Raw genomic sequence first — 15,361 nt, 5'->3', positions numbered from 1 at the left:
TGAATACGGATGTGGTCCTTCTTCTGCACAACAGTGGCACCACTAGGCATGGAGGAACCAATGACGCTGAGATCACGCTTAAATAACTGATCCAAGTCCGACTCTCGCATGAGCTGTCGATACCGCTGTGTCATGTGAGCCAGCCAACGTTGGTCCGTCGCCTCACCATTGTGGGCAAACACCACCTCCCGCATGGCTGAACGTTGCTTTGCTGTCTTCACAAAACGAACGGTTAGTGCGTGTTGTGGTGACGCGGCAGATGTGCTCCCGGCACCCGTATTGTCATCGTCGTCCTCAAGAGTGCAGAACTCCTCCAGAAGACGAAGAAAGATGTCACGTGGTCGGTGCATGACACACTGGAGGAGATCGTAGTGTTCGTCGCCAAGGGTCTCCAGAAGTTCGTCAATGACACGCACCCGCATGGCGTCCCGCTGGTTCTGTGTATCGCACGCTGTCACCCTGTCAAGGGCATTCAGGATGACTTGCGTCATGCTCTCATCAAAGTTAACATATATTTGTGAGACGATATCGTCTACGCTGGAGAGCAAAATGTCCAGCGGCACTTTGCGACTCTCCTGGTATGCGGAGCGCCCCACACATCCTACACGATCGCCACGAGGCGAGAGGGGCTCACCCAAGTGAGACACCACCGTGATGGTCCGCTGCCGCTGCATGAACTGTCCAACAAAGGAACTCGCGCGCTGTTGCTTGTCAGTGTCGGCCATGACCATCGACACGTCCTCCAGAAGACTCGTCGCCTGGATTTCAGGGCGTCTTTTATGCGAGCAGCTTGCGTACATGCCCTCCAGTCGACGAAGGACACCCTGGGCATCGTGGCCCAAATTGTTCATGGCCGCGAGCTCTTTTCGGCGTGGCGCCCGCTCCTTCTTTTCCTTGTCACCACGGCGACCGCCATTCGTCGCACCAGTCTTGGTGCCACCGCTGAAACCGTTGTAGGCCGCCCAGCAGGAATTGCAATAAAACCGCCCGTCCTGGGGGTCCTCGGCGCCTTCGTCGTACGCTTTGCATTGCTGACACACGTTCCTCTGGGGCATATCTTTCAAAGCAAGCTCTGCTGGATCAAAAGCAATAAATAAACTGACACTTGAGTGAAACCATGATGATAGAAAAAAAAAAAGAAAAGCCAAAAAAAAAGCATGTCTTCTTCCCTTTCAAGCAGCACATGATGCAGAAGAGGCCTTTCATGGCTCGCGCTGCGGGGGTATTGGTCAGTTTCTTTCATTCAGAAAGGGGTGGAGAATGTCAGAGTCACGTTGCTGAAGCCCATTTGTTCTTGCATTTTGTTTCTCTACTTCCTTTGTGAAGAATGCATGACACGTACGCACGCCCTGGTGACCCTCTCTTCCTTCTACCTTTCTTTTTCTCTTGTTGTTGCACGTGTGGTGCCGTCATTCGGCCCGTCCACTTCTAACGGAGGAGAATGGTTGTCTGCAGATGTGCAGTTGACCCCACCGTCCCCACACACCAGGACTTCTCGGATGCCCTTCGAGGCCCCCGCGCATCCGGTGCCCCGTCGTCGAGGGCGCAGTAGTAATCATTCACGCGCGACAGAGACGTGAGACTGCAGTACGGAACAGAAAACCGGCTGTCCAGGCTGTGGTGCTTGGGGCAGCAATGCTTCAGTGCCATGGCCACCACCTCCGCATGTGTCACCATCATAATACGGGCGGGGGGCAAAAGCACCGCACGTTCTTCACTTGTCGCTCCTCCTGCTGACGCCATCCTTGGTCGATGTGTGAATCGGCGAGGGAGATATTTCGCCTCCTGCTCTTCGGCCGCCTTGACACACGCGGGCACGCCAGCAGTCTCCCCTGCATTGGCGTCAAAACGCAGTTCCACAGCCTCCCCGACTCGACGCAGCATGTGTTTCGTGTTCTCTGGGTAGTTGATACCACTGAGGTCACTGCGACTGGTGCCGCCCAAAACGCGCTGCACCACACCACTCTCCGAGTGCAAATTCCGACGCAACGACTCCTGCATTAACACGGAGGTCCATACAAGAAAGGAAGGATTCTGTGCGTACTGTGTTTCAAGTACAGAGAGCCATCGCGTGGTCATAACATCATCAATGCCGTACTCCGTGCCATTCCCAGCGGAACGAAAAAATGTCCACAAAGATGAACCCAACGCCTCCCACTGTGGCCGGAAGGTGATCATTTCTCTGGTGAGCTTGTAGCTACCACCCAACCTCGGTGGACGGGAGAACAACTTTGTAGAGTGCCACTCGGACAACAGGGGATCGATAAACATGGCAAGCTTACCATCGAAGCCAACGATGTTCACAATGAGGGCGGTCTCAATGCAGCGGTGAAAGGGGGAGATAAGCAGCAGCGAAAGCATCCCCAACGCCCGCTGCCGCACCTTCCTGTGCTTTCGCTTCTGCAAAAACATGAGCCCCGTCTCAAGGGCCTGCCGTCGACCGGCAGCAGAGAGTGGGGGATCGGCCTCTGGAAGCAGCGAGGTGGCCCTCCATGCCCGATCCACATGGTCCAGCCGCTCCCCATGGCGCAGCAGGAGCAGCTCATCCACGAAGCCAACGAACTCCTGCTGCTGTTGCGTTGAGCGCCGCTTCGAGGCCTGTGCGTGCTGCACACGCGTCATGAAGAAAACAGAGCCCACCACAACGTCGGTGGCAGGAGGAAGAGACGATGCCCCACCACGGCGGCAGGGCGTCGCGGCAGCCCCCACACGCGTGGCACACAGAGTGCGAAGCAGCCATACGAAGGCGACCCCAAGCGAGATTGCCCCACACGCCTGGATCAGAAGCAAGACACCGAAAGCCAGTGCCCGACCGCTGATTCTACCGCAGCAGGCCGGAGAGTAAAAAAAAAAAAGTAAAAAGAAAAAAAATGCAAAAAATACCATCGGCACCAACACACAAACACATACACACGGGCAAGCCCCTCTTGCAACCATTGACAAAGTAAAGCAAAAATGCAAACTGACACGCATCCTCTTTTTCTCACCACTTCCACCCCTTCCTTTCTGCCGCCTTGCGTCAAGGGCCTTGAAAGAAATAAAAACCAAGCAAGTGGATAGGGAAGTAAGAAAAAAAAAAAAGACCGTCAGCGCGCCACCATGCGGATATCAACGGTATTTCAAGCGCCAATTACTTTGACGGCCGTTCCAGCTGGCTCTTCTGAAGCTCCTCCTGCAGTTCCCCATACATCTGCATAAGAAGATCATGTTGGGCAGCGAGAGCCAAGAGTTTTCGCTTCGCCTCTGCACCCTCCTCCTCTACGCGGCGAAGACGCTCAATCTCAACGGCCTGTCGCACCAATTCCCGTTCCGCACGACTGCGGCTGCCGCGGCAGAAGTCACCCACCGACTCGGTAGTCTCCACCTGAAACAATGGAACCCGTGTGCTGTTAGCACCTCCCTCAATGGAAATTGGTGAATGCCGTGTCATTTCCCCAATTCCCACGTGTGAAATGGAGTTGGGCGTGCTGATGTTGTTGTTACTGCTGCTAGCGTCCTCCATCCGCCGTACCACCTCTTCTAAAGCAATGGAGAGTTGCTCCTTCTTCGCTTCTGCATCGGAGGCACGTTCAAGAGCCCTCTCCAGGGCCTTGTGAGCCTGTGAATGCTTTCCCCTAAACTCCTGCAGCTCCTGTTCGGCGGCAAGCCTCTCATCGTGCGCCACCTGCACTTCACTCTGCGCATCTGCCAGTCGCTGTGTGAAGTGCTTCTTCTCGGACTCCCGACTCCGCTCCGCCGCGGAGCACTCCCCTTTCCAGTACTCGACCTCTTCCATCAGCAGCCTCTTCTGCCGCTCCACGTCATCCAGCGCGGCTCGAAGCTCCCGAAGGGGCGCCAGGACGGAGCGCTCATGATCCGTGAGCCGCACCTCCGCCTGATCGGCACGACGATTCGCCTGAAGAAGTTTGTTTTCCAGCTCCTGAATTCGCCGCTCGTACTCCATCTGGGTCCGTTGCAATGACGACGCAATAGCCTCCTTCTCCCGCTGCAACGAGACCAGTGCGCCTGACATACTTTCCCTCTGAAAGGTCAGCTCCGCCTTTTGCTGTGCGAGCTCCTTCTCGTGTTCCACCACGAGTTCCGCGCGACTCTGTTTTGCGCTCGTCAGCTGCCGCTGCAGTTGCTGTAATTTACTCTCCTGCACTTCTACAAATACACGAAGCTCCTCCGCATGCTGTTTCGCTGCCTCACAGTCGGTGTGGCTTGCCGCTATACTTTTTTGAAACTCCTCTTCTTTCAACGCGCACTGGGCAAGTTTCTTCTCCAGTGTCTCCACGCGGCTCTCAAGTTGTGTCTTCTTCTCATAGAGCAACTTGTACCGCTCGCGCTCATTCCCCAATTTTGTGGAGAGCTCCATGCCTTCCCGCTCCAAGGCTTCCAACTTCTTCGGGTCAGCGAGAAGAGCGTTCTTCTTAAACAGACGAAGATCCCTCAGTTCCTTTTCCAGTGTCCCTATGCGGTCTTGAAGGCAGCACTTCTCCTCCCGCAGGAGTCGTGACACCTCCAGTTCCTCTGCTAGCACCTGCTGGAACCGAAGCAGCTGGTCCTCGTTCCCGCCACCTGCCAATAGGCTCTGTTGACAGCTATAGGGATGCGGTGCCGCGTCATCCTGAGCAATGGTATCAATACCTGTGGAAGCCACAGCTGCGGGTGTGGTTGCCTCCGTAGTTAGCTTTGGCGCCGCTGCTGCGACTTCCACTACCGTTTCCGGCATTGTGGGAGCTGCGGGAGCCTCCAGAGACTCCACCAATCGCACCGGCAATCCCACGACTGGAAGTGGCTCCTTTTCAGTGCCCCCAACAGCCGTCATCACGGCGGAGCCGGTCAGTTCTTCTGTCGGTGTGGCCGGTAAAAAGCACGACGCGTTCTTCGTCTGAAACGGCATGGATGCCGCAGCTGCTGCCAGCGCCACTCCCTCATGTGGAAGCGAGTACCCATCCACCGTATCATCCGCATGAATGAGAAAAGTTGTGCCGTGCGTTCCCTGTTGCGGTTTGGGTTCCGGTGACGGCTGAGGAGACATGCTGCGGCCACCACTCGTACCCTGCACGTTTTCCACTTTTTCTGTCTCCTTCCCTTCATCCTCCTCTTCCTCCTCCCCCTCTTCGTCGCCTCCGCCCATGATTATCGCTTGCTCCGCAAGTCCGGAGACGTCGTCGAGCCTCTTCTGTATCTGATCCAGCCACGACCCCCACATGACGAAAAAGCCTAACAAGAAGTGATGTAAAAGCAAGCAATATTACCAAACCACCAAAAAAAGGAAAAAAAAAAAAAAACAGGAAATAAGCATGTAATCTCCTGACTCAAAACGATCAGAACGAATCCTCCTAACACCGCCCAAAAAGCATCATCATCAACCTGCGAAGGTTTATAATTAAGGAATGATGTGCAATAGCCTTCCATTATCGCGTCGTGGAGGTATAATTCCTTGCCATCAACGGCAAAGAGGGTTTCCCACGTATTTGTTTTCTTTTTTTTTTTTTTTTTTACATTTAGTTTTATTCTAATTACTTACATGCTGACACTTGCTGGCCAATAGACGCCATTCTGCTCCCGTCCCTCAATGCCCATATCTGTAGATAAAGACGAATACGGCGCCTCATCCCCGTTGGTCCCATGAGCTTGCCACGCGGACACCCCGCATGTGCGTCCATCTTGCCTGTCACCGCTCACCGCTGTCATCGGGTAGCATCCTCGTCGGTCTTCTGTTTCCGTTGGGGTTTGGCGAAGGACGCTGCAAACGCAATGCTCCAGTGAAGTCCACAGCGTGCACCAATCGCACAAGAAAGAAAATTGGCCTTTTCCCCCCCTTATATCGTCATGGTGTATCCAAAGACGGCGCGATTTGACGTACTGCTTGACCGACAGAATGAAGTGCAGCGTGAAGAGCAGGAGGGATGCAAAGAGGAGGACAAGAAACGGCATGTGGTACGCAGCGGCAGTGGCCAGCAACGCAATGCCCCATATATTTTGCAGAAAAAGAAGTGGGAAGGAGGTCAATGTGTCGTACATCAGCACTGTCTCCTTCACCACTAACGCGAAGCTGACGTTTGTTCGGCCGCATTCCTTCATCATGTACAGATCGTAGTACATCAAAAGGCATGGAGCAAAGGGAGTGAGCGGGGCAAACCAGAGAAATCCGATCGCATTGGGGAGCGGCTCCACTGGGAAATTCGACCGCTCAAGGATGACGGCAAAGTAGGAGTAGATGGCGGACAAAAACAGGTTTGACAAGAGAAACTGCAGCAGCGTCAGCGAGCCAAGCAAGACGTCCCCTGCCACCCAGTACCCGCAGCAGAGTGCACAGTTCAATCCGTAGACTGCAAGGCGCAACAGAGCTCGAATTAAGATGCCACGATGACGATGCCGCAGCAGCACCACGACAGAGAGCAGCAGATAAAAAATTGGCAGACAACAGTAAAGGGTAACGGCTTCAGGAAAAGGAAACATGACTCCAAGGCCGCTTTGCCAAGACAATATTTCCATCACGAGACCAATGCAACTCCCAAGATAGCCCACAAAGAAAAGTGTCATGACAATAGCCGTTATGACGCATGGCAAATCACGCGGAAGTAGCATGACCGTGGTGAAAAATAGCAGTGCAAACGCTGTAAACACCGTCGCAGGGATCCACACATACCATCTATGAATGGATCCTTGGCGGTTCGTGAGTAAAAGCAAGTAGACCTCACATTTATCTGGGACACGGAAAATGACTGGCCATTTCATGTCTTTCGTTGAGAAACTAACGGAATTTGTCCCGCCTTTAATGGGATCAACCCGCAGAAAATGTGACACCTCCTCATCGTACAAAAGCGAGACCTCAACCTCAAATGGCATGGGGCACGAAGATCCGGCACTGGCGCCCAGAGCCATCACACGCGCTGCAGTTATTTCCGTGCCGTCCATTGCCGCCTTCAGCGGAGACCAGTAGAACTCACATTCACTCTCCAGCTCCAAATTTGTATTCAATTCGAAAACAACAACGCTGTTCGGGCCCATGCCCGCCTCAGAGTTTAGAATAAACTCCATTTCTTCACTCATGTAGGCTCGTCCAAAAATAAGCGCGGAGTCCACAGTACTCGTCCGACGCGAGAAGGAGCCCGATGCAAGCCCCCGGAAGGACCACATGGGTCCAGTCACCCAATGGCTGTCGATTGGAATCGTCGTGCCACACGTCGCCCTCCCTACGTGAACCGTGTTCGCCCCCATCGCCGATGAAAAAGATGCATCCATCATAAACAGAAATGCCAATAAAACCAATAGAAAAGCGAGCCGCCCGCATCTTATGCATCGTCTCCCTCCCAATGGCATGCCCGCTCCCAACAACAGAGTGAAATTCCCCCTCCCTGCCCAAATGGGAAGTAAAAAAAAAAAAAATGTTAACAGAGAAACACAGAAACAAAATAAAACAAATATATGCGCATATAAAACTACGTGTGTGCCTGTGTCCGTAAAGGGAGATGTCTGGCGCTTCAAATATGTATATATATATATACAGAGAGAGCCTTCGGTGAGCAATAATTCCCCGCCTCAAGGCTCCCAGCAGCCCCTCCTACCCCTTCCCCCGCCACCTTCTCCCAGCTCTTTACTCAGAAGAAAAGAAAGAAAAAAAAAAGAAACCCCAGAGTGGGCAATAGTGAAGGTCAAAGAAAAAAGACAAGATACACACCTACAGGCAAAAACACACATGCACACATATATACAGGATTATTCAGAATAGGAGTATTCACAAAAAAACCACAATAGTTTTAGCTCAACAAATTTTCCTTGTCCACCCTATTCACGCAACTTATCCCACAGTCACTTGTCCATATGGAGACGTTACATACACACAATTAAGAGTGAAAATATCATACGAACACTCCGGGAACTCATATGCATTCCCACTCTCGTTGATCTGCGTTCCATTTCTTGTCATCGCCGTTTGGCACGGAAATTCCATTTTCCTGTAGCCTTTGTTGGACACATGACAAAGAGGCAAAAAAGCTTTTAGAAAAATCGTAGTAATACAATATATATATATATATATATATATATATATATATATATATATATATAATATGGAAGAGGGCGGGGGGCGCATATGCAAAGAAAATGGTGTATAAAAGAAAAAAAAAGGGGCTTAACAACAAATTTCCATGCAGCCACTGCAAGTGTCTTATGCAATCAGTCATTCTTTCTTCTCCATCTGGGTTTCTGCACTCACCCAGAGAAATTTATACTATGTACATATATATATATATATATATATATATATATATATATATGGAGAGAGAGGCAGATTTATATATATATATATACATCAGAGTCATCGTCACCACCACCATATTTCATTTCTCTCTGTAGTTTATTTACGCAAAATAATTGCATGCATCCGGAAAACTCCAATAACGTAAAAATGGCATGGCTGGTAACAGTGCAGCATTTACCGAGCAGTGCTTTCGCAATGCACTGTTTGTCTGTTTGTTTGTTTTTACGCTCTGCATCTGCTTTGCCATTGTTTTTTTGTTCCTTCGTTTCGCTTCCGTTATTTCTCACCTCTCTATTTTAACCTCTTCTGCATGTTTAAGTCATTGGTGGGGATAGCAGCAGAAGTATTTTAACAGAAATGTTTAAAAATAATAATAAAGGAGAATTTAGGCTCTCCGCTCCCCGCGGAAAATTCATCGTGGGTGGTAGCTCTTCTTCCTGCGGCCCAGTCTGTCGAGATGGTCAATCTTGATACCATCACCGGGGTTGTACGGCGTCAGTTCCCGCCGCATTGGCTCCCTGAAGTTGCTGCGCATACGTGTTATCTCCTCCTTGGCTTTGGCCTTAATACGCTGCTGAGCGTTGACCACCGCCGGCTCGAATGCCTTGAGGGCAGCCACAAGCTCCGTCTCTGTGAGGGTGTCCAGCAGCGCGCCGATGTATTCAATAAGCGCCATCGAGAAGTCGACCTCAGAGGCGGGTGCAGACATTGCATTGTTGCCAAAATTAGCGCCAGTCGGGGGCGTTTCCTCCAAAATGTTCCCCGCCCTTTCTGCGCTTTCCATATCAGCCACGGCAATCTCGTTGCATTGATCCATGGTGAGCGAGGGGACAAGAAAGTTCAGCAGGCTTGACTGCAGGATCGCCTTGTCCTTGCTGTCGAAGCTGGCCTCTCTCACCTTCTTGCGCGCCTCGTAGGTAAGAACACGCGTGCCCGCCGGATCGTGTTTGATGCCGATGGAAAAGAAAATCCACAGGTGATCCAGCGTGTCACGAAGTTCGGAGATACCCATCTTCACAAGAGAAGCCTTTGCCAATTCCTGCAAAAGGCATACACGCTCCTTGCGCTGAAGTCTATACGACAATTCCCGCTCTTGACTGAAGTGAATCGTCCTTTCCCCGCGGTCGAAGGCCTCCGCGCACAATCGCAGTCGTGTCAAGACCTCATGTGCCCGGCAGCAGCACCACCTTTTTATAATCACATCACCAATCGAACGGATATCCATCAGACGTGTAGGTTGCGAGGAAGGCCTCGAAGTGGAGGCACCTTTCGTGGACGCCTGTAGGCTCTCCTTCGCAACCGCATTGCCAACCAGTGGCGCCCTGTCCCGCCAGCTTTCCACAAGCGTGTGGCGGAACGCCTCTGTCCAGCGGGGGTCCGATGTGAGGTTGACCCACACGTACCGGGAGCCCTTTGGAACGATGCTGGTGGCTCCGGTGAGAGCCGGGGTGGCTGGCAACTCAACGTCCGCGTGTACATCCCTCACCTCCTCGGCATTCTTTTGACGAATCACTTGGTAGCGGATAGTAAGAACCGGACACGACGTCGGATCCTCCCCGGCCAACAACGCCTCCTGTGCTGCCTCCTCTGGCTTTTCAACCGGGTTGGTGCACGTCAACGTAATCACCTCCTCACACTTCCCCTTCCCAGTCATTGACACCGGTTGAAAACCATAGAAGAGGACGTACGGCTCCGTCCGCCGGGTTGTCTCCTCCACCTCAACCACCAACACCACGCTCTCCAGCCCCGCAGGGACGTCAAAGTCCACACCCGCACTGTAAAACGGGGCGTTGGAATTCTCCTGTATTCCTGTCCTAAACACATCGGCTATGGTCTCCTGTAGATTGCTATTATAGAGAAACAAACGCACGAGTGTTGAACATGCGCACGGATCGTCCTCCGTCTGCGGATAATTACGCCCACGCAACACATCTACGTGAAGCAAAAGCTTCTGTGACATTAATAGAATGATCCCCACCAACACACTGTGTATCCTATCAATAACTATTTATATGGGTATGATGGACCCTATGCAAGCAAACACACACGCCAGCACACTCCCAATACACCCAACAAGAAAAAAAGGTAGGGATACACATGTACACAGAAACACACAAAAGAAGTATACATATATATATATATATATATATATATATATATATATATACGCACACACCTCCGTTTTGGCCACCACCAAAACTGGAAACCAATTTTACAAGTTGTGTTCCTTACGCTACACTTCCCATAGGCAGTTGTCAAAGTTGTACTCACCCCATTCGAATTACTTCCCTGAACATTATGAAAGCGGTTAAAATTAATAAACAAACAAATAAGCAAAAATAATAATAATAATAATATATCGGCTAGCCAAAAATGAAAAATAAAAAAACGTGGCAACCAAACACCAAGCCAAATGCGTCAACACTTTTTCGTCCCAGTCGGTGTTACGTGCACGCCTCATCGATGAGCAGATGAAATCCTGCACGCATATTCAGCCGTCATAAAGTTAAACATCCACACCCATCAAGTGCCCACGTACGCCCCTATCAGCAGCGGTTGCACCACACACACACACACACACACACACACACCGGAGTGCAAAATCGATCGTTCCTACCAAACTGTTCTTCCCATCACCACGCCTGCTTTCCCAAAGCCACAAAACAACGTCACCTTGCAGGCAGCAGCAATACCCAAAAAAGGAATGGGACACAAAATTGGCACTGCACAACTCGCACGAGAGGAGGACCACCACACACATACGCACGCAAGGACACCGACACAGCGAGAGAAGAAAACGATTAAACTAATGGGATGGACAGGACATTGGCGGAAATATATAAACAACGATACTACTAGATCCTTGCCAAGGTCCTGTCCCACGTTTGCCCTCAAATCAATATGTTCTGTCCATGTTTGTTCACTGCCGCAAAACAGAGTTTCAAAAAAAAAAAACACACGCCTCCACAAAATAGGGAACATAAATTAACTGCGCCTTTTACAGGCGCAAATAAAAAGAAAAAAAGCGGGGGAAAGCGGTCCCCTCTCTACACTATATCCTACACAATCACACAAAGGCATTGCAGTCACCTTTCAACAAATAGACAAAGAAAAACAATGGGAACACATACACAACAGTTGCCGGCTAGTCAATCCCTCTAAAGCAGAAATGTCTCTTCGTGGAAGTCCACACCAAGCGACAGGGCGGCGTCCCTCGCACTCCTCACCAGGCCAGCCGGACCACACGCAAACACCAACACTGTGCGAGGATCCGCGTCGCCGATGACGAAGGGGATCTCAACAGCAGCGTCGATCCGCCCAGTGGACACATCAATCTTCCTCTGGGGAAGAGTCCCGCACGCGGATTCACCCGTCAAAAACAGGCGCAATGAAGGCAGCTCACCGGCGGTGTTCCGTGAACACGAGACAATGCTGTGCTCCAACGAGGAATTGCTCGCCACGGAAGTGTCCCCGCCGTCACTCCACAGGTGCGACATCATGGGCACCAGTTCGGCGTCACGAACAGTCCACAGCAGTGTCACGGCAGGGGCCCAACTACCCCCCATTCTCTGCCGACGCAGGTGGCTGTAGATCGCAGCGCACGGTGCCACGCCGATGCCGCCGGCAACAAGCACAACAACACCGTAGTCGTCAAATTCGTGAACGCGTCCACACGGCCCGTCAACACTTAATGAGAGGCTGCTGCCACGCTCACTCACCAGCTTCACCAGATGTCCCGTCCAGCTGTCATCCCCCATAGCCTTGATGTGGAACGTGTAGCACCCTTCGCATGCGCTGCTAAAGCTGAACGGGTGCCATTGCAAGAGAGACAACTCGGGGATGTTCACAAAAGCGTACTGCCCAGGTGCTGCGCTCAGAGACGCGTGGCGAAAGCTCAGTTCCACAAACGAGCCGCTTGCAACGGCAGACACCACCTCCACCGTCGACGCACTCCGGTGCATCCGCAACAGCCGGTCCACAAACCACACAGTCAGGCCAGGCAGGAAGTACTCCCACGCAGCTGCAGAGTGCCACAGTACCGTGGGAGCAATCATGTAGAACGACAAGATGTGCAGGTAGTAGAACAGCTCAAAGAACCTGCGTCGCACCGGCTCCAGCGCAAAAAGACCCATGGCCACTATCATGAACCACGTCGTCAGCGAGATCAGCGGGACAGTAAAATTGTTAATATGTCCAGGTTTGTCCACCATCGGAATGGAGAAAATGCCACGCGGAAGTTTCCCCGCCTGGCCATAACACACGTAAAAAGCAACCATGTGGCCAACCGTCGCAAGCAACATCCCATACCCCAGCACTTTGTGGACCCAGATCAAAGACTCCCACGAGGTGCCCAGGATGGAGTGGAGTACAGAAAACCGACTCGCGGGAAACATGAGCAACGACAGCAACGCAACCGCCAACTGACCAAGCGCGCGAGCCCACCGCTCAGAGGCCTTTATACCCGCATCACTCCCTCCAGTCCAGCTCATATTAAAGTTATGGGCTTGTATCCAGTACAAGAAGAACAGCAGCAGCATCGCCAACGTCAAAAAGGCAAAACTCGCCTCGCCCAAAGTGAAGCACCGCAGAAGGGGGCACCGCCTCTTCAGGAACCTGCGCCCGGCGCGACTCGCACGAATGACGGTGACGGTCAGCAACAAAATGAGAAGGTACGAGAAGAAAAAGATGTTGCTCGGATACATCTTCAGCACCACGGAATCGCTCCAAACCCAGTTACGCGTAAACACCCACGCCCACGGAAGCTCCGGACACGTGAAGTTATTCCTCGCCGTTCGACACAACGTGTAATTTCCTGTGGCGTGCAGCTGCGCGTTCCTCGCAATTCTGCTCGCTGAAAAGTATTCCCATGAGTTGGGAACGTAGAAAGTAATGATTGCCCAGCACGCAGCAAGAACGAACGCACCTGCAGCAAAGGGAACAACAACTACCCGCTTGACGCAAAGCTTCTGACGTATTGGCGCAAGCCAGCGGCGATCAATCCCGGTCATCCTCAGAGCCACCTGCAGCAGCATCACAAGGCCCATTGGCACAAGCGAGAGGAACACCGTGATGCCGGTGACGGAAAGAAAACCGATGCCGGCTTCCGGCCTCAATCCAGGCACCTCAACGTACTTGGTGCTGTCAACGCAAAAAATACCCAGGCACCGCATCGTTTCATTTCCCCAGAACATTCCCAGGCATCCAACGGCAGTGAAGACGGCACCCACAAGACCAAACGCAACCATCCCCAGTGTGTTGTTCCACACGCGTAACAGTGCACTCACACCCATGTAAAGCAGCGTCACACCGACAGGGGCAAAAACAGTAAACAGCAGCAAACCAATAAACGTGAATACATCGTAACCAACCCAACCTCTGCTATAAGATCCCTGGTGGTGAAAGTAGTCCGCACTGTGCCACCAAGAAAGGCCCATCGATGCAATCCCGCTACAAATCACGCCAGCGGCCATCAAGCCTATTGTGCCCCATTGAGGAACATTGGGATACTGGGGTGGCGACAGAAATGGGGTGTGAACGCTCATTGCTCGTCGTAGCCTTGTATGTTGGTTTGTGTGTCCTTCTTGCTTTTCCTTCATGAGTCCACAGCATCAAAAGCAAAAGGTATTGGCCAAAAATGAAACAAAGTAAGTTGATCAGACAGAAAAGAATCAACTTCGCCGCCCGAGACGGCAAAAACACTGTCGGAAAATCAGGGAGCTGTGGCACCGGGGGCACCTGTACAAACAAAAACTCCCATCAATTAGTTCCGCTTTTTCTTTAGCCGCCGTGGCAGACAAAAATGAGTTCTCCGTGACGCCTCATCCCTTTCTCTCCCAATGGCGGGGATACGGCGAAACGAAGCATGCCATCCAAAGGACACACACACACACCTCCGTTTTGGCCACCACCAAAACTGGAAACCAATTTTACAAGTTGTGTTCCTTACGCTACACTTCCCATAGGCAGTTGTCAAAGTTGTACTCACCCCATTCGAATTACTTCCCTGAACATTATGAAAACAGTCACAATTAATAAACAAACGAATAAGCAAAAATAATAATAATAATATATCGGCTAGCCAAAAATGAAAAATAAAAAAACGTGGCAACCAAACACCAAGCCAAATGCGTCAACACTTTTTCGTCCCAGTCGGTATTACGTGCACGCCTCATCGATGAGCAGATGAAATCCTGCACGCATATTCAGCCGTCATAAAGTTAAACATCCACACCCATCAAGTGCCCACGTACGCCCCTATCAGCAGCGGTTGCACCACACACACACACACACCGGAGCGCAAAATCGATCGTTCCTACCAAACTGTTCTTCCCATCACCACGCCTGCTTTCCCAAAGCCACAAAACAACGTCACCTTGCAGGCAGCAGCAATACCCAAAAAAGGAATGGGACACAAAATTGGCACTGCACAACTCGCACGAGAGGAGGACCACCACACACATACGCACGCAAGGACACCGACACAGCGAGAGAAGAAAACGATTAAACTAATGGGATGGACAGGACATTGGCGGAAATATATAAACAGCGATACTACTAGATCCTTGCCAAGGTCCTGTCCCACGTTTGCCCTCAAATCAATATGTTCTGTCCATGTTTGTTCACTGCCGCAAAACAGAGTTTCAAAAAAAAAAAAAAACACACGCCTCCACAAAATAGGGAACATAAATTAACTGCGCCTTTTACAGGCGCAAATAAAAAGAAAAAAAGCGGGGGAAAGCGGTCCCCTCTCTACACTATATCCTACACAATCACACAAAGGCATTGCAGTCACCTTTCAACAAATAGACAAAGAAAAACAATGGGAACACATACACAACAGTTGCCGGCTAGTCAATCCCTCTAAAGCAGAAATGTCTCTTCGTGGAAGTCCACACCAAGCGACAGGGCGGCGTCCCTCGCACTCCTCACCAGGCCAGCCGGACCACACGCAAACACCAACACTGTGCGAGGATCCGCGTCGCCGATGACGAAGGGGATCTCAACAGCAGCGTCGATCCGCCCAGTGGACACATCAATCTTCCTCTGGGGGAGAGTCCCGCACGCGGATTCACCCGTCAAAAACAGGCGCAATGAAGGCAGCTCACC

General features: G+C 51.5%; 7 protein-coding genes across 7 annotated transcripts, besides 15 other annotated features; all 7 read right to left on the bottom strand.

Moving 5' to 3' along the window:
* On the bottom strand, positions 1-1,055 carry Tc00.1047053506179.59 (ATP-dependent RNA helicase, putative; the record flags this gene model as incomplete). Its single annotated transcript, XM_803163.1, has 1 exon — positions 1-1,055. A coding segment is annotated over one exon (1,055 nt), but the record flags the coding sequence as incomplete, so codon positions are not given.
* Positions 1-7,230: a sequence feature (heterozygous, Esmeraldo-like haplotype).
* Tc00.1047053506179.50 (hypothetical protein, conserved) lies at positions 1,429-2,622 on the bottom strand (the record flags this gene model as incomplete). The annotated part of the gene is made up of 1 exon (XM_803162.1): positions 1,429-2,622. One exon carries the CDS (start codon positions 2,620-2,622, stop codon positions 1,429-1,431), a length of 1,194 nt encoding a protein of 397 aa, XP_808255.1.
* Positions 2,844-2,880: a sequence feature (T-rich).
* Tc00.1047053506179.40 (hypothetical protein, conserved) lies at positions 3,131-5,197 on the bottom strand (the record flags this gene model as incomplete). Its single annotated transcript, XM_803161.1, has 1 exon — positions 3,131-5,197. The coding sequence occupies one exon, from the start codon at positions 5,195-5,197 to the stop codon at positions 3,131-3,133; it is 2,067 nt and encodes a 688-aa protein (XP_808254.1).
* Positions 5,069-5,107: a sequence feature (GA-rich).
* Positions 5,462-5,488: a microsatellite.
* Positions 5,512-7,314, bottom strand: Tc00.1047053506179.30 (hypothetical protein, conserved; the record flags this gene model as incomplete). Its single annotated transcript, XM_803160.1, has 1 exon — positions 5,512-7,314. One exon carries the CDS (start codon positions 7,312-7,314, stop codon positions 5,512-5,514), a length of 1,803 nt encoding a protein of 600 aa, XP_808253.1.
* Positions 7,231-7,417: a sequence feature (areas merged during assembly that could not be assigned to a particular haplotype. This can correspond to areas where the two haplotypes were merged or to regions with more than two copies in the genome that were merged during assembly.).
* Positions 7,418-8,048: a sequence feature (haploid, Esmeraldo-like haplotype).
* Positions 8,015-8,061: a microsatellite.
* Positions 8,049-11,801: a sequence feature (heterozygous, Esmeraldo-like haplotype).
* Positions 8,218-8,306: a microsatellite.
* Positions 8,667-10,214, bottom strand: Tc00.1047053506179.20 (hypothetical protein, conserved; the record flags this gene model as incomplete). The annotated part of the gene is made up of 1 exon (XM_803159.1): positions 8,667-10,214. One exon carries the CDS (start codon positions 10,212-10,214, stop codon positions 8,667-8,669), a length of 1,548 nt encoding a protein of 515 aa, XP_808252.1.
* Positions 10,378-10,421: a microsatellite.
* Positions 10,590-10,614: a sequence feature (AT_rich).
* Positions 10,817-10,845: a microsatellite.
* Positions 11,413-13,851, bottom strand: Tc00.1047053506179.10 (ferric reductase, putative; the record flags this gene model as incomplete). Its single annotated transcript, XM_803158.1, has 1 exon — positions 11,413-13,851. The coding sequence occupies one exon, from the start codon at positions 13,849-13,851 to the stop codon at positions 11,413-11,415; it is 2,439 nt and encodes an 812-aa protein (XP_808251.1).
* Positions 11,802-13,178: a sequence feature (areas merged during assembly that could not be assigned to a particular haplotype. This can correspond to areas where the two haplotypes were merged or to regions with more than two copies in the genome that were merged during assembly.).
* Positions 13,179-15,361: a sequence feature (heterozygous, Esmeraldo-like haplotype).
* Positions 14,305-14,326: a sequence feature (AT_rich).
* On the bottom strand, positions 15,116-15,361 carry Tc00.1047053506179.5 (ferric reductase, putative; the record flags this gene model as incomplete). The annotated part of the gene is made up of 1 exon (XM_803164.1): positions 15,116-15,361. A coding segment is annotated over one exon (246 nt), but the record flags the coding sequence as incomplete, so codon positions are not given.

This window comes from Trypanosoma cruzi, genomic scaffold, assembly GCF_000209065.1.
Source record: "Trypanosoma cruzi strain CL Brener 1047053516305 genomic scaffold, whole genome shotgun sequence".
Classification (NCBI taxonomy): Eukaryota; Euglenozoa; class Kinetoplastea; order Trypanosomatida; family Trypanosomatidae; genus Trypanosoma; species Trypanosoma cruzi.
Note: the sequence above shows the minus strand (reverse complement) of the source record. Positions and strands in the feature narration are given on the sequence as shown.